We start from the raw sequence: 23,388 nt of genomic DNA on the forward strand, positions 1-23,388 counted from the left end.
ATTATAAATGCTTAAATCCCAGACATCATTCATACTGCGTGAACTACCGGCTTCATTTGACAATTTGGACATTTTCCAAGATCTTTTGTCATAACACGTACCTGTAGATCATGTTACAACCTCGAATTTGAAAGAACAAGGAGTCTTGTTTTCAATGTCAATTTTGTAGTTTATGTAATCGATGCATTTGCTAACGTTACGCCTCGTCTCCTGAGAAGTTTAAATAATTTAGAAAAACCGAGATAACGGATTTGTAAATTCTTTCTAAAAAATCAATTGATAAATATAAAACAATAAATTTACAACAGATTATGAACATAATCAGACAAATGCGTAATAGATCAGATTGTAAAACGATGTTTTATTTTGTGTTTTGGGGATGTATTTGTTTTCCCGGGTATACATATCCTTTCATTGTGCGGTCAGCTTCCGAACCAGGTATGATTTTCAATCAAAGTTATTTCCGTGTTTCTTCAAATGTTAGTACTTGATGAAAAGAATGATATTTTCTAATGAAAATAGGCAGAACTATAAGTGTGTGATTGTTTAAATTAATTTTTTTATAGTTTCAAATGATTTTCAAAAAAAATTAAATGAACTGATGTGCGTGGTTTTTTAAGTTCAATTTTTCATTGTTATTAGCAATTTTGCTTTGTTATTCAATCGACCATGTATCGTGTAATTCCGTCCTACGATTCAAAGTATGTGGATATATAACAGTGAATATAATGTCACTACTGATTAAATATTCCCACGAAAAAGAGAGAAGATAGAAATAAATAAAAATGCTTATTTCGTTTTATCAAATTCGAGAATAAAAAAGCGTAAACAAAATATGTTTTAATGATCACATACGATTATAAGAATAAAAGTGTTACCTCATTTTAGTTTATCGTTTCCGAATATATTAAAGACAAAACAAATATTTCGGATAATCACATGAACTAAGCTATCGGAGTTCAATGATATTTGTCTGACATCTGCTTCTAATATTTCGAAATTAATAAGTCTAACCTTTTTAGATTCACAAGCTTGCGCGTCTGTATATGAAACAAAACTCTATAAATAATTGTTTATACAATTTCACCTTTTTGGTGAGACCGGTATATATGTAGGACTCTAAAGTGCGATGGGGACGCTAAAGTACGACGGTCACGCCAAAGTGCGAAGGTCTTTGTTAAAATGCGATGCCTCCATACGCTAAAGTCCAATTGTCCGCGAAAGTATAGATGTAAGAAACGCAGTTGGATTATGACGTTTTCAGTCTTTTATACAAACCAAAAATGTCCATGCCGTTAGATAAATTTTAAGAATATTTGATCAAAATCTTGTAAACCAAATGTTTATGACTTAATTATTTTAAGCCAAATCTGACTATGTCCGCTGAAGCAAATATGTTTTTTTTGTCGGTTGTTGCAAGAAGTACTCGTGCCCTGCAGTCGACCATTTTACTAAAGATACACAATACGTATGTTTTCTGCTTCTGTTTGAAATGAACGGATACATATGAATCATTACAAAAGTTGCAGTTTACTTTGTGGTTCATGTTAAATATTGCAAATTTTATTGAAAAGTAACGGCGGTAAAATAAAGGTTCATGTTTTCATGGTTAAATTGTAAATTGTCGGCTAAAACTTTATTTGTACATTGTATGAAATATAACAAGTAAGGCCTACTATAACAAGTATTTGTACTCGATACAAAAAAGGAGAAAGCTCGGAGACAAATACATTTTACGTATGCCGACAATGATCGATTTTGTTTGTACATTTGTATTTGTAATTTCCAATAACAGTTGTAAGGGGAGGTGTTCACATTAGTGATAGACTGTGTGAACGGCAAGCTACACAAATTATCCAAATATTTTTTACGTCCGAATTGTTAAAAATCATTTACAGGAAATATATAGATTTCTGTTTACACTTAACTTTTTAGTAGAAATTACGTGGTTGGTTTTCTAAACTTTGTTGGTCCATCGTACTTTAGCGTAATACACCATTGTACTTTAGCGAACAAACAACCATCGCACTTTAGCGTGAAACACCATCGTACTTTAGCGTAGACCATCGCACTTTAGCGTGACCATCGCACTTTAGAGTCCTACATATATATAGCTGAATGTTTACATTTCGCAAAAATACTTTCATAAAAAATATAGCTGTACGATACCTATAATTTTGGATACACTATAAAATAACTAAACGCACGTATCAACAAATATAGTCATCAAACTTGAGTTAATATTCTTTAAACCACTAATTCTTATTCAAACTTTATAATTCTTGTTTCAATAAGCAAAGAGTAATCATTATGTCAAAGAAATTATAATAAAATAGAATTTAACAGTTTGGGAACTACCAAATTTCAGCAAATGAAATAACCTTATTTATATATTGTTCGTGTGAATGGTTATGGTTTAGTTTTTGCATCATGACAAAATTGGCATATTAAGAGGGGACTTCGTTTTGCCTCAATAATTTGTATTTTCATCGCCGATTATATTTTTATAACATTGATTTGCGATCGACCTTTGGATATTGTCTATATCGGTACTACCATTGACTTTATTTTCAATAGTTTCTGTCACTTAATAAGTATTGCTTTCGTAATATCTCATGTTTCACTGAATAAATCAATCATGTAATTTATTAAGACAGTGATTCAATGAAAGGGCATACAGATATCTTATTTGTTTACTGCACTTTTTAGGGTACTTTATAAAGGCAACAGTAGTATACCGCTGTTCAAAAGTCATAAATCGATTAAGAGAAAACAAATCCGGGTTACAAACTAAAACCGAGGGAAACACATGAATTATAAGAGGAAAACAACGGAATAACAGAAACACTGAAGTGCAACAAAAACAAACGCCAATATACATAGAAACTACTTATTTGATAACAACTGCCATATTCCTGACTTTGTACAGGACATTTCAGGAATAAAATGGTGGCTTGACCCTGGTCTTATGGCTATCAAAACCTCCGCTTATATGGCAATGTTAAGAAAATCGCTAAAATTACAACACTACGTGATGGAAATAAAGCACAAACAAACGCAAGAACAATTAACACGGAGAAACGTACAAATAAATAATATAAGAGTCGTAACAACCTGTAAACCGCAGAATAACAACGAACACCTTCCATTAACTACAGCACAGGACACCACAAACAGTGACGTAATTTTGTAACGAATATATATTCTTGAAATTCATACAATTATTTTCATAATGCTAGTCCAAACAATTACGTCAGTGAAACGAAAGGAAGGCTAAACAAACGTATGTACGGTCATAGATCAGACATTTACCTCAATGCTAACGACATTCTATACCAGCATTTCAATCAGCCCGATCATTCCATCGTTTCTATGACAGTCCGCATTATCGAAAAAATATACCATAACTCTAACAATCCTAATCTTTCAACGACTCTCCGTAGACAAAAGAGGACTACTGGATTAGACAATTGGGAACTGCGACACCTGATGGTTGCAATGACAAAATTAATGGTATAGGTATTCTATCTAGTCCTTCGTGTAACTCGGTGAGTGTGATGAATATTTTCAACTCGACTCCTCGACGTAGGCTTAGTCATGGTCATCGTCATTATACATCACCTTCTCTGCATGATGTATCTATTAATGACTTGCTGCCATTTATACAAAAGCCGTTAGGTATTCATCACATTCGCACGCAACTTCATTTATTACCCCTTTCAAAACTTCATTCTCTGTTCAATTTATGTTTGGAATCCACTGTTACAAACCCTCATTCAAACCAATACAAAATTACAGCTATAATTTCGGATATTGCTAGTCACAGAATTTTCAAGCCAGTCCGCATTGGCAAAGATGAAAAAGAGAAAAGATCTTTCCTTAATCTTTCCTTTGCCAACAAAGGTATCGATGGCGTCAACTTAGGCAATACCCTTCATCATAAATTAGTTCAATCGAAAATATCTCCTTTTTTCAAAGACAAGTCTGTACCAATCATTTCTTATACCTATACCAAACCTATTGCAACTAAGATTTTCAATTACAAACACGTTTTGCAGGATCTCGATATTGACGACTTCAAGTCTAAACCTCCTGAGAAATGTGTTATCGAAAGGTCCGAAATATCGTGAGCCTAAATCCATCAATTGGATACAAATCAGAATTAAGAAACTGAATGGGTCTATCAATGCCCATGCTACATCAATCTTTAAAGACGCAAATGTTGCAAAACACCTTTCCTACCTTCATGACAAATATGTTGTTGTCCCCGCAGATAAAGCCCCAAACAACATCGCTTTTGTGTGTAAAACTCATTACATTAACTGCTTGATAAACGAGTTAGGTATTGACAATTCACTTGGAAACTCAACATATACCCTCACGACACTTACCAAAGAGGAAATCCTGGATTAATCATAGGTCTGTTCTGTGTTCCTTTGGAATTTCAACCAAAGATGAAGAACTGGATCTTCCATCACTGTATTGGATACCTAACTACATAAGTGTCCTTACAAACAACGGTATATTGCTGGGTCTTCCAAGTGCTCAACGAAACCTCTTTCTAAATAATTAACATCCATTTTATCAGCAATCAAAGACGGGCTTCAAAGTTAATGTGAAACTGCCTATTCTAGAGGGGGCGTGAATCAGATACTTAAAAATTCCAAAGATCTTTTAGAGTACATACAATCTACCTCTCTTTCATCTTGTAACAGTATTAAAACATTTGACTTTTCTGCTCTTTACACTAGTATTCCACATTCCAAAAGAGACAAATTGAAAGAGTTGGTATTGCTTTGCTTTATAAAAAAGAATGGCCAACGTAGATACAAGTATCTTTTTCTTAGAGAGGGTTAAATCCTACTTTGTAAAGGACCACTCTGATTCAAACAAAAAATTCTCTGAAACTGATATTATCAAGATGCTTGATTTCTTGATTGACAACATTTTTGTTACGTTCAAAGGACGTGTTTTTCAACAGACTGTCGGCATTTCAATGGGAACAAACTGTGCCCCTCTACTTGCCGATTTCTTTCGTTATTATTAAGAGGCTGAACTTCTTAGGAAGACAGATAAGAAGTTAGCAATATCCTTTAGCTCTACTTTCCGCTATATAGATGATGTTCGTTCACTAAATAATTCAATTGGAACGCATCTATCCCATCGAGCTAGAGATAAAGGATACCACAGATACAGTTAAGTCGGCCTCATATCTTGACTTACATTTAGAAATTGACAATGAGGGTCGATTGAAAACAAAACTTTACGACAAAAGCGATGATTTCAGCTTTCCAATTGTGAACTTTCCATTTCTAAGTAGCAACATTCCAGCAGCACCTGCATACGGGGTATATATCTCCCAATTGATACGATATTCCCGTGCTTGCATTTCCTATCATGATTTTCTTGATAGAGGGTCGATGCTCACAAGGAAGCTATTAAACCAAAAGTTCCATATGGTGAAGTTGAAATCATCCCTTCGTACATTTCACGGACGCCATCACGAGTTGGTTGACCGTTATGGAATAACCGTTTCACAAATGATATCGGATATGTTCCTTACGACAATCCTTTTCCCTTTCATGAATGTGACCTACCGAATTAGACTATTTACCGGATTTGTTATCACATAAGCAACACGACGGATGCCACATGTGGAGCAGGATCTGCTTACCCTTCCGGAGCACCTGAGATCACCCTTAGTTTTTTTGTGGGGTTCGTGTTGTTTATTCTTTAGTTTCTATGTTGTGTCATGTGTGCTGTTTTTTGTTTGTCTTTTCATTTTTAGCCATGGCTTTGTCAGTTTGTTTTAGATTCACTGGTGTAAATGAGATACAAGCACTCACTGAAAAGTAGGTCATTTAGACATTATCAATATATCTAAAAGTAAAACCAAAGAACTTAGGCAGATGCTTCATTTCGTTTTATCTTTGAGGAGGTTCTGTATGATTTTTACGTTATAACACATTAGGAGCAGGGTCTGCTTACCCTTTCAGAGCACATGAGATCATTCCAATTTTTGATTAGATTCGTTTTGCTAATTTTTCAGTTTTCTATGTTGTGTTTTGTAGACTGTTGTTTGTCTTGTGGTCGTTTTTCTATGTTGTGTTTTGTAGACTGTTGTTTGTCTTGTGGTGGTTTCTATGTTGTGTTTTGTAGACTGTTGTTTGTCTTGTGGTGGTTTTCTATGTTGTGTTTTGTAGACTGTTGTTTGTCTTGTGGTGGTTTCTATGTTGTGTTTTGTAGACTGTTGTTTGTCTTGTGGTGGTTTTTATGTTGTGTTTTGTAGACTGTTGTTTGTCTTGTGGTGGTTCTTATGTTGCGTTTTGTAGACTGTTGTTTGTCTTGTGGTGGTTTTTATGTTGTGTTTTGTAGACTGTTGTTTGTCTTGTGGTGGTTTCTATGTTGTGTTTTGTAGACTGTTGTTTGTCTTGTGGTGGTTTTCTATGTTGTGTTTTGTAGACTGTTGTTTGTCTTGTGGTGGTTTCTATGTTGCGTTTTGTAGACTGTTGTTTGTCTTGTGGTGGTTTTTATGTTGCGTTTTGTAGACTGTTGTTTGTCTTGTGGTGGTTTCTATGTTGTGTTTTGTAGACTGTTGTTTGTCTTGTGGTGTTTTTTTATGTTGTGTTTTGTAGACTGTTGTTTGTCTTGTGGTGGTTTTTATGTTGTGTTTTATAGACTGTTGTTTGTCTTTGGTGGTTTCTATGTTGTGTTTTGTAGACTGTTGTTTGTCTTGTGGTGGTTTCTATGTTGTGTTTTGTAGACTGTTGTTTGTCTTGTGGTGGTTTCTATGTTGTGTTTTGTAGACTGTTGTTTGTCTTGTGGTGGTTTCTATGTTGTGTTTTGTAGACTGTTGTTTATCTTGTGGTGGTTTTTATGTTGTGTTTTGTAGACTGTTGTTTGTCTTGTGGTGGTTTCTATGTTGTGTTTTGTAGACTATTGTTTGTCTTGTGATGGTTTTTATGTTGTGTTTTGTAGACTGTTGTTTGTCTTGTGGTGGTTTCTATGTTGTGTTTTGTAGACTGGTGTTTGTCTTGTGGTGGTTTTTATGTTGTGTTTTGTAGACTGTTGTTTGTCTTGTGGTCGTTTTTCGTTTTTTGCCATGGTATTGTCAGTTTGTTTACAACTTATGAGTTTGACCATCTATTTTGTATATTCAGCCTCTCTTTAATCAAAAAAGTCTGCAAGTTGTGGCGCACAAGATATACAAAATCAATGCTAAAAAACAGCATATAAGTAAATAAAATAGAAGAAAGTTGTATAATGTACACCGTTTTCCCACTGTTATTTACAATGTTTAACGAATATACTGACGTCACATCAATGGCTAAAATTTTGTTTAACGATGTTCTATATACCATTTGTTAATGAATTAATTTAAGATTTTAAAACTATTACATTTAAATTATAGCGTGGCAATTTTCCTAATTTTGCATTTTACATTTTACATTTATTAGCATGTCCAGGCATAGAATGTCTGTCTGGTCAAGAGATGAATATTTCCACGTGTAGGTGTATCTGCAACGACATCCCTGGGCCATTTTGTAATGGTAAGTAGTAAGTTATTATACAAAAAAAATTCATATACTAAAAAAAAAGTATGTATATAAGGTATATTTCTATAAGTAATATTTTCATTATATAACAGTCCTTTACTACTAAAATGTAAAGATTTATCAAACTTTTGGTATATGAAGTAGTTAATCGATTGAATATGAAGAAAGGTTCTGAGAACCATATCTGGATGTCAACATTGGGTCAATACAATGTATCATACTTTAAATTAGACTGAGTTTATTTTTAATACGACATGTTGTACTGAGCGTTCAAACTCTCTTTTGTTTAATTTAACTGTCCAAGGATAATCAATAATACCCATACTAGTACTGCGAAGAGATTGGAGATTATGTATGGATGGTCTTATTCGCGCTTAACCCATTTCTCTGACGTCAATCTATTGTTCTAACAATGGATTATTTTCTAATCCACTGACCACCATGTTTATTTAAGAAAACTCATATCATAACTTTTAACTTACAACAAAATTTTATCTTCTTAAAAACGAGTGACTAATGAAAGGTTCGAACTTCCGCATGTTTTCGACAGTAAAGTCGGTGTTCTATGCATGATACCACTAGACCACGAGTGCTGGTATAAATTATTATTTAAATATCACTCTTATAGCGTCAATGCATGTCAATAAACTGTATTTCTGTCTTTTTATGCCCCACCTACGATAGTAGAGGGGCATTATGTTTTCTGGTCTGTGCCTCCGTTCGTTCGTTCGTTCGTCCGTCTGTGCGTCCGTCTGTGCGTCCGTTCGCTTCAGGTTAAAGTTTTTGGTCAAGGTAGTTTTTGAAGAAGTTGAAGTCCAATACTTTTGACCCCAATTTCGTGGTCCACTGAACATAAAAAATGATAGTGCGAAGTTCAGGTTAAAGTTTTTGGTCAAGGTAGTTTTTGATGAAGTTAAAGTTACATCAACTTGAAACTTAGTACACATGTTCCCTATGATATGATATTTCTAATTTTAATTCCAAATTAAAGGTTTAACCCCAATTTTCACGGTCCATTGAACATAGAAAATAATAGTGCGAGTGGGGCATTCGTGTACTATGGACACATTCTTGTTGTCATCTAATAAAATATATAAACACTATAAATCAAGGAATTGTAAATATTACTTATTAATACAATTCCTTGAAAAAATAAACATTCATGTACACATTACACTTATCACAATTAAGGTACAAGGCATTTCCCTTTTCATCATAGCAAAAGCTTACTTTATGTTTTATGATTATAATGATATCAAACTATGATCACTTAGTTTTTCTTTAATTAATTATACATGGTCCAAATATACATCAACATTTAACTGACTCTTATGTGAATAAAATGTGATAAGCTACGACTGTAAAAGTACTTCTTTGACGGTGAAAACCAGAAACACAATCGTCAACTTTATAGTAAAAATAAAATATAGATACCTCTAAGATTAAAAGTAATATTTTGGTAGAGAAAAACATCCCGAGTACTAGGCTTGAACTTGGCACTGTTGGTATAACAGTTTTTTCTTTCGGTACCAACGACTAGACGATCACGGCTATGAACAGCTTACATGATACATTGCAAAATTGACATAATTATATATTATACATTTGAAGCAAAAGTAATTCTGTTTAGGTTTCAGAATGCGTACCATAAAACTAGTTCATTAACTGATTAACTGATTGACGATGAATGCCAAATGTAATAACGTTAACAGAATCAAAACAAAATGAAAGGGAACCAGTTACAACACAATGTATACATGATATTTCAATTAAGACCAATCATTGTATCTATTTTATCATCAACTGGTGTCTGGTGTTATTATAAATTTTACACTTCATTTAGCTTTTTAGTGATTTTGCATGTGTGTAGTAAATTCAATCAAATGGGAGATATAACTGCCATTGATCTGCTGCTCATTGGGTTGCTAAATACTATATATGTAAATATTAAAGGTTTCTTAATGTTGGTTATTATTTTTTTTAAACTTTCCAAAAAAGATTAAAAAAAATTCATATATTAATTAAAAACCAATTGTTCAGAGAACCATTGATGGTCTTTCCACCAGTAAGGATCTTTTTATATGAAAATATTAAAATTCGGTTTTAAACGTCAATTTTAGCGTCAAATGACAGCTTATTGGACGCTGATTCCAAAAATACATGGTTTCTATACAAAAAGATATACATAAGGGAGATCATTTTTTACTTCCGGTTTAAAAAGATGTTATTTCCGGTATGTTTTGATAGTTTACTTGACACTGATTCCAAAAATAGATGGTTCTATATACTTTTACATTAAATTAGTACAAAAAATGGCTACTTCCGGTTTACAAAAGGTCACTTCCGGTTGGCTTTTTCAAGGTCACATTGCTTGCAACCTTTTGCCAAAAGTCCCATGGCTTTATCATGTATATATAAGAGGAAAAAGCAAAGGTCAAAATCTAGAACGTTAAATTCACCTATGACCTTGAGCTCAATTTCAAGGTCATCAACCAAGGACCTCAAATCAAAAGACTCTAGGCCTCTACTTTATATTGTTAATGAGTTATATTACCATACAACTAATATTAGATATAAAAGGGGGCAAAACTCACATTAATTGTTACGTACCCTTTTAAGTAAAATTTACATGTTACGACATGTCGCAACTAACAATTGTGTGAAAATATTTTGTCGATATCTTGTATGATTTCTGAAAATAAGAGATAACAAGCCAAAATCAATCAAAAATTTGAACATGACCTTGACCTTTGACCTTGACCTCATTTTCATACTTTTTGAGCAAGGGCCTCAAATCAAAAGACCCTAGGCCTCTATCACTTATGGTTTTCCAGTTACAAATTTATTTCACTTATTTCAATACAAAAGGGGAAATTACTCTCATATGGGGTCTTCGTAAAGCCTCGGTCAAAATAAAACGTAACATCCTGAGGATATAACGAGCAATTTGGAAAAATAAATTTGTCACTTTCTTTTACGGTTGCGGAGGAGATCTGATAACAAGAAAAACAGTGTTTGGGGAGATAACTCTTACAAAGAAAAGTGTTCGGTTAAACAGGGTGAGTTTCAAAAGCGTATAGACTGTATGATCTCATATACAAAAAAACTAAGCGACATCTTTTGAAACATTTTTACACCGCAAGAATAAAATTAGGCGGAAGAAAAAAAAAATAATCAGAACAAAATCAATAGGTCTTTCCACACGAAAGGTGGAAAGACCTAATAATATGTTTTTTTGAATGAATTATGAATACTAAAATCTAATCCATATAAATCAATTGTAATGATTCAACATTAAATGAAATAATTATTTACATATACAAAATCTGGTAATAAAAAGGGAAGATAACAACACATTTAAGTGAAATTGAACTTATATTAAGATAAATATAAATGTGAACTGTGTGGATCTAGTCATTTCCAGCTATTAGACATTAAGAAATACAAAATAAGAAATTATTTTCATGAAATTCAGTTGATTCAGTGTCAGATCATGAAAGATATAGTCGTTTTACTAGAAATGGGTTAAGCTAGAGAATAGATAAGAAGTAGTGGATTCGAAAATGATAATCAACTTGCGACTAAAGTCGCTCGTTGATTATTGTTTACGAATCCACAACTTCTTATCAATTCTCTACTACATATTTTATGTGCTACTTTTCATTTCAATTTGTTTATAATGGAGTGGAATAAATGTCTTCTCGTTAGGTGCAAAATAAGTTATCACAATTGATTCTTTTTTAGAAATCTTAATTTCCGAATCTACGCACTTTCAAATACTACTGAAGTTTTCCCTAGGTTGAAAACGTGTACATTACATTTAGTGATGTGTGCTCAAAAAAGTAATAAAAATACAGACCTGCATACGTTTGTATGTTTCATGTAAAATACTAAGACAAGTATTACGTTAAGCCGATAACTAACCAATGTATTTTAAAACTCAATTCTCTTACCAAATCAATCACTTAAGTGTTTTGGAATTGATTTTATATTGACAGTAGATTTGATAGAAGATCGGTTAATGAAACCTTTAACCGTACTTCAAAGAACGTTTTAAAGATTTTCAAGATGGTGGCCTACGGGCGATTTTTTTTTCTGTATATATATACATTGTTGGGTTGATGTTTAGACGAGTTGTATATATATATATATGTATATAGTCTTATTTATATGAAAAAAAAAGCTCTAGCATACAGAAGAGAGAAAAAACTCCTACATACCCTCAGTACATACCATGTTTGAAAATTGAAACTTAAGTTTATATGGTAATATTTTGATATTTTGTAAATATTGACCTCTTGTAAATTTGGCTTTATAACTGTTTATTTGTGTACAGAGAAAACGCAAGGCTAATTGGACAAATGGCTAGTTTTATTATCTGCAGTTAATGTTGAACTGTCAGATGTGATTAAGACAAGTAACGATGTCTTGGCATGTAGGGTAATATAATTAGGTATGCCTATTTGTTTGTCTATAGATAAAGTAATTAAACTCGATGATAAAGGTCAGTTGGTCAAGACACTCAGTCTGTCAGATAGTTTATCAGCTGTGATACTGAAAGGATGTGTATTCCTTAAGTCTTGGATCAGTAAAGATTCTGGAGGACTTGTTTTTAAAGTTTATATGTTTAAACTTCGTAGCTAACTTTGACAATAAGTCAGAAGTAATGTACATTTGTTAATAAACTTGTATATATATACCGTATTATTTAGTTACTGGGAATTTACCACAGGATACATTGTCGTGCCATATATCGCAATGTCTGTTCGTTTGTATCGCTGTTGACCTACCCTCGGTCACGTTACAATATGTCCATATCTATATCTGGTATGGGTTATTTATCTATGATTTATACCACACAGTTTCTCCATGAAGGTATACTATAAATAACTAAGTTGTGACATAGTTAAGGACTCATTGATTACCGTCTGTAGGTTACAACTGGTATACACTTGTAATTGACCTTAATGACCTGTACCAAGTCTGTAATTAAGTGGCTGGTAGTGCTATAACAGAGACAAAATGCCTGACTGAAACGAATACATTTCAACAGAGAAAAACTGACAAATATAAAAGATATATAAATTTATTACAAAAAATAAAATTATATAGGTATTGCCCTTGGGAAATCATCTCAGCTAATTTTGAAAATATTTTTGCTAATTATGAAAATATTTTTCCCGTCGAATTCCCTGAATCCTGAGCTGTTGTAAAGCGTAGTTTGCGCGAACTATTGATGCTTGCGAAACAGTGGTTGACAGGAAATTCGAAGTGACTTGTCCTATCAACTGTAGTATAACTAATGAAATGTGAGTTGTAAGTTGATAGAACTTGGGGGATAAAAAATTGTCATTTAAAAGACTGACCAGTGATAAAAAATGCAATGAATGGCCATTGCTCAGATTATATGAAAAATTATAAAAAAAATATATATGAGCTGAGAAATCCCCCAAGTGGTAAGATTTTAAGTGAGGTGGAATTCAAAAGGAGGTATAAAGGGAGCCTTCAAGTCGCATGTGCTGAAAAAGTATGAGAGAGAGAGAGAGAGAGAGAGAGAGAGAGAGAGAGAGAAACAAAATGAATATATACAAATATGATGCACAAAACATAACTGTAAAGTTTGAATGTATCTAGAAAAATAAAACAGCAACTCGTCACATGGCTGAATATTAAGAAAATTATAAGGTTCACATGTGTTTCTTTTCACATTCCAATCAGGCTCTAAATTGAAATACGCGTTTTTTGGCAAAAAACTCAAGGACACAAGTTCTGTAAACACAGTGAAATATAAATCCAACATGTATCAGGTGAAAACAGCAACTCTTCGAACGGCTGAATATTCTATGAAATCGGTAAATTCGAATTCAATAATTGTCACTATATAGATAAGACTTAAAGTTAAAATACATTGTTTCTTCTGCTAAACGATAATGTACAAATATAAGTCCAAGTGTATCGCAAGACAAACAGCAACTCTTCGTATGGCTGGATACTTCATAACAAGTATAGTAATTCGCATAAAAGTTCTGTATTGGTCAACAAGTTCACATTAAAGTTCATTGTCCTTGGTAATCCATTCAAGTTCGATAATGTCCACATATCAAATATCACTCAGGTATTTTTAGACAATGTCAAAGACTTCTGTGCTTTTCGAATAGTGTCATTGGAAATACGAATATAACGACAATAACTGTCTGATGTCCACCGACCAATTGTTTTGATAAGATGATCTTGAATATTAACGGATCCTGCCGATGTACTGGCACCAATTCTAAAGGAATGACCATTGTATAAGCTTGAGTTGTACCCACAAATATCTAGTACATGTCTTAGACTTCTGATGAAAAAGTCCCGGTCTAAAGCTTTACCATTCTCTTTGACAAACAATGGATCTGAAAAACAAAAAGATGCTTCTCTACCCTTCCTGATTGCAATATACTTTTGGACAGCAGAGAAAGGACAAATGGTATGATCGGATTTGTGAAGCTGTATACTGACACCTTTACGAAAAGGATCTGTTTTTGAGGTTTTAAGGTGTAAAATAGCATAAGAATCGAGAATCTCAACATCCGTTACACTTAGATTAACAGTAGAATCAAAATGTTTTGAAACTGTGAATTCACCACATTTAAGAAATCCAAAAAAGGCTACTGTACAGGCCGTTTCTAACATACAATCAGTAAAGGTAGAGAAAACACCTGCTCTAAGAGAATTGCAAATTCTCCCAAGTACCTGAAAAGTAATAGGAAGACGTGGTTTTGAATTATGCTCTCCTTGTATACGTTTGACGGCGCGCATTATCATATTGAGTCTAAGGAGTGTCGATTCATTTGTATAATCAAATGGATGGTCACAGTTACTTTGGATATAATAAAACCGAATTCCACATAAATACAATTTAATGGTTGTATGTAAAAGTCTCAAGTTTTTGTAACAATGTGCGACAAAATAAATCAAAATATCCTCAGAAATCGGAGGCATAGGTTTACCTAACCAGACAACCCCGTTATTAGCCAGAAATGCAGTATAAGCTCGATATCCAACTTTATACGTCTGAGATGTTCTAGTAGATAACACATGTCGCCATAAATCCGATACTGTAGACTTTAATGCCACATTACTCGTGAGACTGGCGGGCACTTGTGAGGTACTTTGTCCGCTAAAGGTGCAAGTATCTTGAACCGCTCTAGCTGTAAACGAGAAAGAGAGTCACTGATATTATTCTGAACTCCAGGAACGTGTTCGGCGCGAAAACAAAAATTATTTATACAGGCATACAAAGTAAGAGTTCTCATAAGTTTCATTATCAATAAACATCTGGAACGACCTTTATTAACAATATGTACGGTGGCTTCATTGTCACATCGAAATAAGATTCTTTTAGTTGTCCATGAATGACCCCATAAGATGGCTGCAACGACTATAGGATAGAGTTCTAGAAAAGCCATGGAAAATTTCTTTTCGCATGGAGAATTTAAATCATCCAGCCAAGGAGAACAAAACCATTTTCCCTTGAAATAGCCACCATAACCAATGGTAGAAGCCGCATCTGTATATAGTTCGATATCCCTAACACTAGTATAGTCAGAATCATAAAACATATTAATGCCATTCCAGTTTACCAAAAACGAGTACCAAAAACGCAAATCGGTACGACATTCATCGGTCAAATATATTTTGTCTTTGAGATCCTTGACAGTTGTTGATAAAGATATTAGGTATGAGACAAAAGAACGACCCGGAATTATAACCCGCATAGCAAAATTTAAATGCCCTAACAATTGTAGAAGTTCACGTTTAGTACAAGATTGTCTGTTTAAAAACTTCTTGATAAATTCACTTATGCGACTTGTTTTATCTAAAGGCAAGCGGGTCTCCATCTTTTCCGTATCAAGTATAATACCCAAATATTCGATAACTGTACAAGGGCCTACAACCTTGTGTTTAGCCATTGGAATATTAAGTCTTTTAAAAAGAGTAGTCATTAATGCCATAGTTCTCTCTGCGCAAGAATCAGGTTTATCTATAGTCAAGAAATCGTCTAAAAGATGAAATATATATTCAATTTTGTAGATATTAGTAGCAATCCAACAAATCGCTCTGGATAAGTTATCGAAAATAATTGGCGAGCTTCTACAACCAAACGCTAGTCTATTAAAGAAAAAGTATTCTTTACACCATTTAATGCAAAATAAATGCCACTGGTCCTTTCTTATACCTAATTGTTTGAAAGCGGCCTCTATATCGAACTTTGAACACAATGAAAAACGACCTAATTTTCGTATAACTTTGATTGCATCATCTATTCTGACATACGTCATTGAATAATCTTCCTTACTGATCAAGTCGTTAATACTACAATTATCATCATCGTCATGTGGGGCTGATAAATCCAATATAAGACGCTTTTTCCCGGAGTACTTTCCGACAGCAAGTCCCAAAGGGCTGACTCGATAATAGTTAAACGGTGGAATTTTATACGGACCTGACAAGAAACCTTTTTCACATTCTTTGTTAATAAGTTCCCGCACAGATAAAGGTTGAGAGCGAGCAGAAAAGTTATTCTTACATTCAAGTGTCGGTAAATCAGTACATTTAATCATAGTGTCAAAACCCTCGTTAATACCACTACAAAGATAATTAACAAAATTTATATCTGGATGCGTTTGCAATAAATCACGTAACAAGTTAACATTGACAGGTGAATTTTCGATAACAGGAATTGTTACTAGTCATTTTGTATTTTCGCTGATTGTAGTCGACCCTCTAGAAGATTTGTTCCTTTGAGTATCTTTGTTGCAGTTAAAGGCGGAATGAAAAGCGAAACAAGAACTGCAAATATGAGTCAAAGAACAACCCGGTCTGGCACACCCCCTTACCGTGTTATAGTTATTGCAGACCTCTTTCCCATCGTGCAAAACTCGTGTTCTGCCCCTCCTATCGACGCGATCGGAAGATGGTTTATTCCTCGGATAAGTACTACGTTCTACTGATTGAGAAGAAAGAGGGCAAAAATTTGTTCCGTGATCAATAGCGTAACAAAGTCTACAAACTTCTGGCCTTGCATGAGGTGCTAAAAGCGTAAGAATGTCATTGTCTTTAACTCCCCAGTCAAATTTAACTTTGAAATCGCGAAGTGCAGTTGCAGCTTTGGCAGCAAAAAGCTTATGATATTCGTAAAATTTTTCACCGTAGCTAGATTCAATTTGTAAAATGTTAGCTAAGTAACAATCTAATTCTTCATTGCGTTGAGGAAAAACCCTACACATGACGCGTTTATATTTGCCAAAAGCGCAAACGAACTCTTTAATAGTGAGCGTTCTATGTAGCCGGATATCCTTTTTTCCTGGCAAATTAATTTCAAGACCACTGCTAGTAAGTAAAGTACTAGCTGCCTGAACGGATTCGTAATCTTTCATAAGTAATCCGGCTAAATTAACGTCCCTACCTTCAATAATTTGCTTTTTAAGCGCTGGTGAAATTATATCCAAAAAAGGAACAGATGATGACGGCACTCCGTTAATAGTAGCTGTAGATGTGTTAAGGGTGGGATTTATCCCGCAATCGCTTTCACTAGGAGAAACACCGTACCATTTGTATAATGAAAACACATGCTCATCTGCTGTGTGCACTTGTTGAAATCTATTTCGTCTTGTATCTTGTATATTCCCGGAAAAATCCGCTGATAAAGAAGTTAAGAATTATTCTTATTGGTGTTAGAATTCATTGAATCCCTTAATCCTATAACAACTTCGGTTAAATTTCCGATCAAAAGTGGAAGCTCATTAGACGAATTACTGGTCACATTAGGTAAAGTTGGCGAGACTTCCTGGTCTTCATTTGACAATTGTTCAGGTTCGGAAACTGATTTGAGATTATCAAAATAAATTTGTTGTAACACTGTTTTACTTAATTTTGAAGTAATGTTTATTCCAATATTTGTCAGTTCTTCCTTGAACTTCTTAACTGTCCAAGACGAACAGTCACTTTCTTGTCTGCTGATTTCAATTGAATCCGGAGAAAACAAACTTGTAGATTTTTTTTTTTTTTTTTTTTTTTTTTTTTTTTTTTTTTTTTTGTATGGGTTATTTATCTATGATTGAAATATCAAGTTATTTCAAGAATACATGTAGTCATGAATATTGTCCAAAGTTGAATAAGAGTGTCTGAAAGAATAAAGAGTAGATTTTTCTGTGCTATATTACATGTAGTTTTAACGATAATTTCCAAATCCTTGCCTAGTCGGAACCTTTTTTATTGGTTTCATGCTATATGCAATAAGTCACCTATACCTGTCTATGAACATGATGCATTTAATTAATTATATCCATCTAAAAAATATCAATACTAACCTTATTTTAAGTAACGTTATGGCAGGATACCACAACTTTTTTCCCCATATACACCTAACTACTTAACGATAGCCTTTTTTCAATTGATCATAAATTAACATAAAAAAAAATTAGAAAATTGTACTGTCCAATATTCCAATGGCAAACTTGACATAGCATCCCCTAGTCTTTAAACCCAGAGCCTTTCGAAACAAAAAAAATTGCACCTTTTCTGTCTAGGCAAATCAAACCATTTACCAAAAAATGAAGAATGATATTATATTTTAACAACTACACATGTATCAACATTCATTTTAACAAAACAAAACCTAAGAACAAGCTCCGTATCTTCTTTGATAAAATAACTGTTGACAGTAATAACATGCGACGGACGGTAGCAAAAGTTCCCTCGTATAAAAAGATGTATGGAATTACTTTGACAGGTATAAAGCCTTCACCTATCTGGCCCACAGGAAGCTATGCGCTACCAGCCAGTATGTATGGATGTCCTGAAGGTGACTGGGATACTAGATATATAAACTTGACACTGCCACTTTCATCAAATGATGTTTTTTACTGGGAGAGCAGTGGAACAGATTACATGGAAGGTTATGGAAACAAAATATTCCATATCCGACATTCGAAAGATTTGTACATTTTGGGACCTTATTCGAAGAGAAGTGTCCAGCTGAATTTTTGTGTTCAAGATGGGAATGATCCTTCTAGACTACAAGAAGCACAAGGAAATTTTTGTATGTACGATATCGGAAAAGGATGTGCCAAAGGTAATTTGTTTGGTTTAGATCTTCTATTATCTTCTATTTCAAGTAGTCATTTGTATGTGTCATATGATTAGAACGCCTCAATTCATATTTGTTGCTTTTTCTTTTATGTTTTATCATCATTTAGCTTCGATAGGAAAGCCAATTTAAAAAAAAATTTGAATCAGAGACCAAATGACGAAGAAGTTAGCAACTAAAGATCAAATGGGGCATTCAACAATGGGCAAAATCCAGATAGCAAGGCGAATTTTAAAAGACTCTCAATAACAAATTAAAGTAGCAATCTAGAAAACTTATCATGTAAAAAGAACCCCCCAAAACACATCAACATTATGATATTCAGCATTTAACTACACATCTATCACATTTTTCTGAAAATTCATCATCAATTCAACTTAAGAAAAGTAAACAGTAAAGAACAGTAGTCGTAAGTAATATTTTAGATGATACAATATTGTACTGAACAATTAACTGAGCATTTAACAAAAAAATGTAGGTTTCAAAGGAGGCAACATTACTATAAGAGGCTATCACATTGATATGGTAGGATTCGGTATTCATCCAGAGAATTCAACTAGTGTGACATTTTGCTGCAAAGAAGATAGTAACAGCACTTTGTCCGAAGTTTTTCCACATAATTACCCGTTCGTATTATTGAAGGTATAGTAAATCTTTGTATATGAAAATGCTGATAGTGAACCGTCAATTCAACGAGTTAAGTAGCTAGAGCGTCGTCATTAGCTTATAGATATAGGAAGATGTGTTGTGAGTGCCAATGAGACAACTCTCCATCCAAATAACAATTTATAAAAGTAAACCATTATAGGTCAGCGTTAGTTTAGATTATATGTTTTATTGTGAATTATCAGTATAAAAGCCAGGAACAAGACAAACCAGTATACAATGCTAGATACAAAAACAAAGGCAGATTTTCGTAAAAGTATGCACAGAAATAGAAATAATTAGTCATAAAAAAAAACGGTTTGGACTGGTTTTTCAATGCTGTCGGTGTAATGTAGTTTTTATAATCCCTTCTTAAGAAGAGGATATGCTATGGCAAAACGTTTGGACCTCGAAGTTATAAAAAACAATGTATTGTAGATATACCGAATTTCCCCATTCAAATGTTAATTCAATGTGTACATGTTTGGCTTAATAACTATTATGATCTGAGCGTCACTGATGAGTCTAATGGAGACGAAGCGCGCGTCTGGCATATCAAATAATAATCCTGATACCTTTTATAACTATTTACACGACTGGGTCGATGCCACTGCTGGTGGATGTTTCGTCACCGAGGGTATCACCAGCCAAGTAGTTAGAACTTTGGTGTTGACATAAATATCAATTATATGGTCATTTTTTATATATAAATTTCCTGTTAACAAAACTATGAATTTTTCGAAAAAGTTAGGATTTGTTTTTTTATCACAGGTATAGATTACCTTAGCCGTATTTGGCACAACTTTTTGGAATTTTGGGTCCTCAATGCTTTTCAACTTTGTACTCGTTAAGCTTTATAACTATTTGGATTTGAACGTCACTGATAAGTCTTATGTAGACGAAACACGCTTCTGGCGTATTAAATTATAATCGTAGTACCTTAATTAGATAACTTTTACTGTTTGAATAAAGTACATTATTGCATTTGCTACATGCACCGTTTTATATGATAAAAGATGATGAGTGCGAGAAATTTCATTTCAATTTTCTGTGACTGAAAGAGCATTACAAATGTGTATTGTACTTTTGTTTGATAAAATATTTTGTTTTGAAGTTAGTATTAGTCATAATGGTGATAATGGTAGAAGGGCAAGCTATATATTTACACTACTTATGTATTGTTAGAATTTGTCTTTTTTTGCATACAATAGGGTCCAAGTACAGAAATGTGCGAAGCTATGAACGACATGACTGTAATCGAAGACACAATGTACATGTCAAGACATGGTATCTATTGGGACTCACATGGAACGATTCCTAATTTGACCATATCAGATACACATGTCGGAATTACTTTTTGTTTCTATCAACCGGAAAGCTACAACTATGCTTTTTATCCTTTAGGTCAGTATTTTATCGTGGTATGATAAAAGTATACGATGTTTTGACACATTTTTTTTTATCTTATATTTCTTGCGTTAGGCTTCTGAAAAAAAAAGACCAACACGCTATTAGAATCACTTCAAAAAAGTGTAAAATGAACAATAGTTCACACACACAATGTCCAGAATGAATAGCTGATCATGATTGAATATTATGTTGAAATTCTGTCGGATAAATAGACACTAAACAGTTATTGTCTTTATCCTGCAATTAATTCTGTATATTGTTTTTGCATTTATTTTTGATTTAAAATCCCTTGAGGCCCACATAGTAATAATAAAATTACACATTCAGCTTAAGACGGATTTGCAAAAAAAGAATCTCGAATGGTCAATAATAATGCATCGCTCAAGTTGGATCAATATCTATTTTAACATAACAACTAATTTCAACCATGTATTTCGCTAATATTAAGGAAAGAACAATAATTTGAATTTTGATTGGTATAACTTTTTCTCAATATTTTCCAGGATCACAGAATTCACCTTGGTTATCAAATTCGTACAGTCTTGGAAGGCCAGTATATTCATCGCCATACGTGAAATCACCAACCAACAACCCTTTCTTTGTAGTTGATGAAGGTAAAGTAAATTCAATAGTGAGATATATGATAGACATTATGATAGACATTATTGATATTGAAAGTCCAAATATTGCAAAAAATGTTATAACACTTTTAACGTATTCAAGCATAACAACTGAAACATAACATCATTATACAGTAGTTATTTATGTCCAGTTTACATTAGAATTGCAACACTTCAAACATTCAAAGTTGCAGTGCATCATTGAAAAAAATGCAATCCTTTTGCATGAAAGTCATATATTACATGTTCATAACTTTATTGTTATCTGCATCGCCGGGACGAGTCAAGGTCAAGTAACTACTACACGTCTTCTGTCATTCTATTCTATACTTCCAATAACAAATACACCAAAGATGATATCATGAAAATACTGGTCATTTGTATCAACAACAAATGTGCTGAGTTGTTGGCCTGATATTTCAATACGCACACAGTCGGTGTTTCTAATTGTGCACCAATACTGGTCGACTTTTCTTTGTATACTTATGAAGCAGGATGCACACATAACTTTTTCAAAGACAACACGTATCTTGCACATTTCTCTAATGTCTCTTTCATATATATTTATTGATTGATTGATTGTTGGTCACTTAATCCCCAGTTGCAAATAAGATATTTCGATGATGTAATGCCACTCCATTTTAATGAGTGCTTGTGTCTCATATATCCCAGGGAATATGAAAGATGTCATCGAAAGAAAGTCTGTTTCATGTCTTTATTTGAAAGCGATATTCACACAGATCGACGACATCAAAACATATTTGGCGTTTAAAAATGTCAGTTTATACATTACGCTCCTCTTGTTACACTATACCGACTTTTCCAGATTATGAAATAAGGGACGTGAATTGTATGCTTAAAACGTAATACTGTTATTATATCTATTCGAACTGAGAACATCTCTATGACGATTTTTATAGGTATATACAATTTACAGTTTGCTTTTCTCATATATTTCCTATTTTTGTATAGTGGATCAACCAGGTGAAGTGTTTTCCACAGAACTCACATATAGACCATGGATTCAGATCGATCTTCAACAGTTTATCGTCGTCACCCATGCAATTAAGCGAGATGTCAGACGTAAGTCTTATGTAAATTCCGATTATGATTATTTTATTTTTACAGTTCATTGTTTCTGTTGTTCCGTTGTTTTCCTCTGATGGTTAATGTGTTTAACCGGTTTTGGTTTGTGACCGGACTTGTTTCTGTTTAATCGATTAATGGCGAATAAACAGGATATACTGCTATTGCCTTTTCTTATTCCAATTCTTACAATATTTTACTTCTGTCCTAGTTTTTATGTGACTCTTCGAGTGGCCCGACAGGCAGTTGCATTATGTATGTTCTCTTAATCCTAGTTTACAAGACATACCAATAAGTTGAATATTCTCATGATTCAGGGGATCTTTGTTATACTTTTATTATATGCTTTGCATTAAAAGACATGTGGATATACTTTAAATTACACTAAACATTTGTATGGACTTGTTTCTAAATAAATATTACAGTGTGCAGTTTCTTGTATTCATAGTTCTTAAAATGTTTCTTGAAATAAAATATTTGAAACCATGTTGATTGAGATAGCATTTCTGCGTCAAGGAAGGTAAAAATGTATAGGATACTTCATGCTTGAAAATAATCCAAGCGAGATGACAGTTATCACCAATATTACTCATTCTTTCCTTTCGGTGTTGTGTTTTGTATGCAACTGTTTGTCGTTTGTTTGTTTTTGCCAAGGCGTTATCGTTTTCGACATTTTAGTTTGAATGTCTCATTCACCTCCCTGATAAAAGATTTACCTGAATTCTAATGGTTTTGAATCGTCATTTTTATTTATCGTATATTATTTGTCTGTTTTAATGTTAGAATATTAAATGCTTTTTTTCAAGTTCGTACTCTAAAATATCTCATTGTCTTTTCGAAACAAACATAAGCAGTAAGATCATTTTCTGATTAATTTCTCCGATTTTAGATTTTAGTAAATTGACCCCATATGTTTGCCAAACGAAAATCTGAAAACATA

At 33.4% G+C, this 23,388-nt stretch overlaps 1 protein-coding gene across 1 annotated transcript in view; it reads left to right on the top strand.

Moving 5' to 3' along the window:
• The first annotated feature begins 324 nt into the window (after window positions 1-324).
• Window positions 325-23,388, top strand: part of LOC143046842 (uncharacterized) — a 44,057-nt gene continuing 20,993 nt past the window's right edge. The window contains exons 1-7 of the mRNA XM_076219905.1: window positions 325-438; window positions 7,458-7,550; window positions 18,331-18,672; window positions 19,166-19,329; window positions 20,544-20,736; window positions 21,246-21,356; window positions 22,335-22,445. Coding sequence (XP_076076020.1) covers window positions 330-438; window positions 7,458-7,550; window positions 18,331-18,672; window positions 19,166-19,329; window positions 20,544-20,736; window positions 21,246-21,356; window positions 22,335-22,445 — 1,123 coding nt within the window. The 5' untranslated portion in view covers window positions 325-329. The remainder of the gene's footprint in view (window positions 439-7,457; window positions 7,551-18,330; window positions 18,673-19,165; window positions 19,330-20,543; window positions 20,737-21,245; window positions 21,357-22,334; window positions 22,446-23,388) is intronic.

This window comes from Mytilus galloprovincialis, chromosome 9, assembly GCF_965363235.1.
Source record: "Mytilus galloprovincialis chromosome 9, xbMytGall1.hap1.1, whole genome shotgun sequence".
NCBI classification, from domain to species: domain Eukaryota; kingdom Metazoa; phylum Mollusca; class Bivalvia; order Mytilida; family Mytilidae; genus Mytilus; species Mytilus galloprovincialis.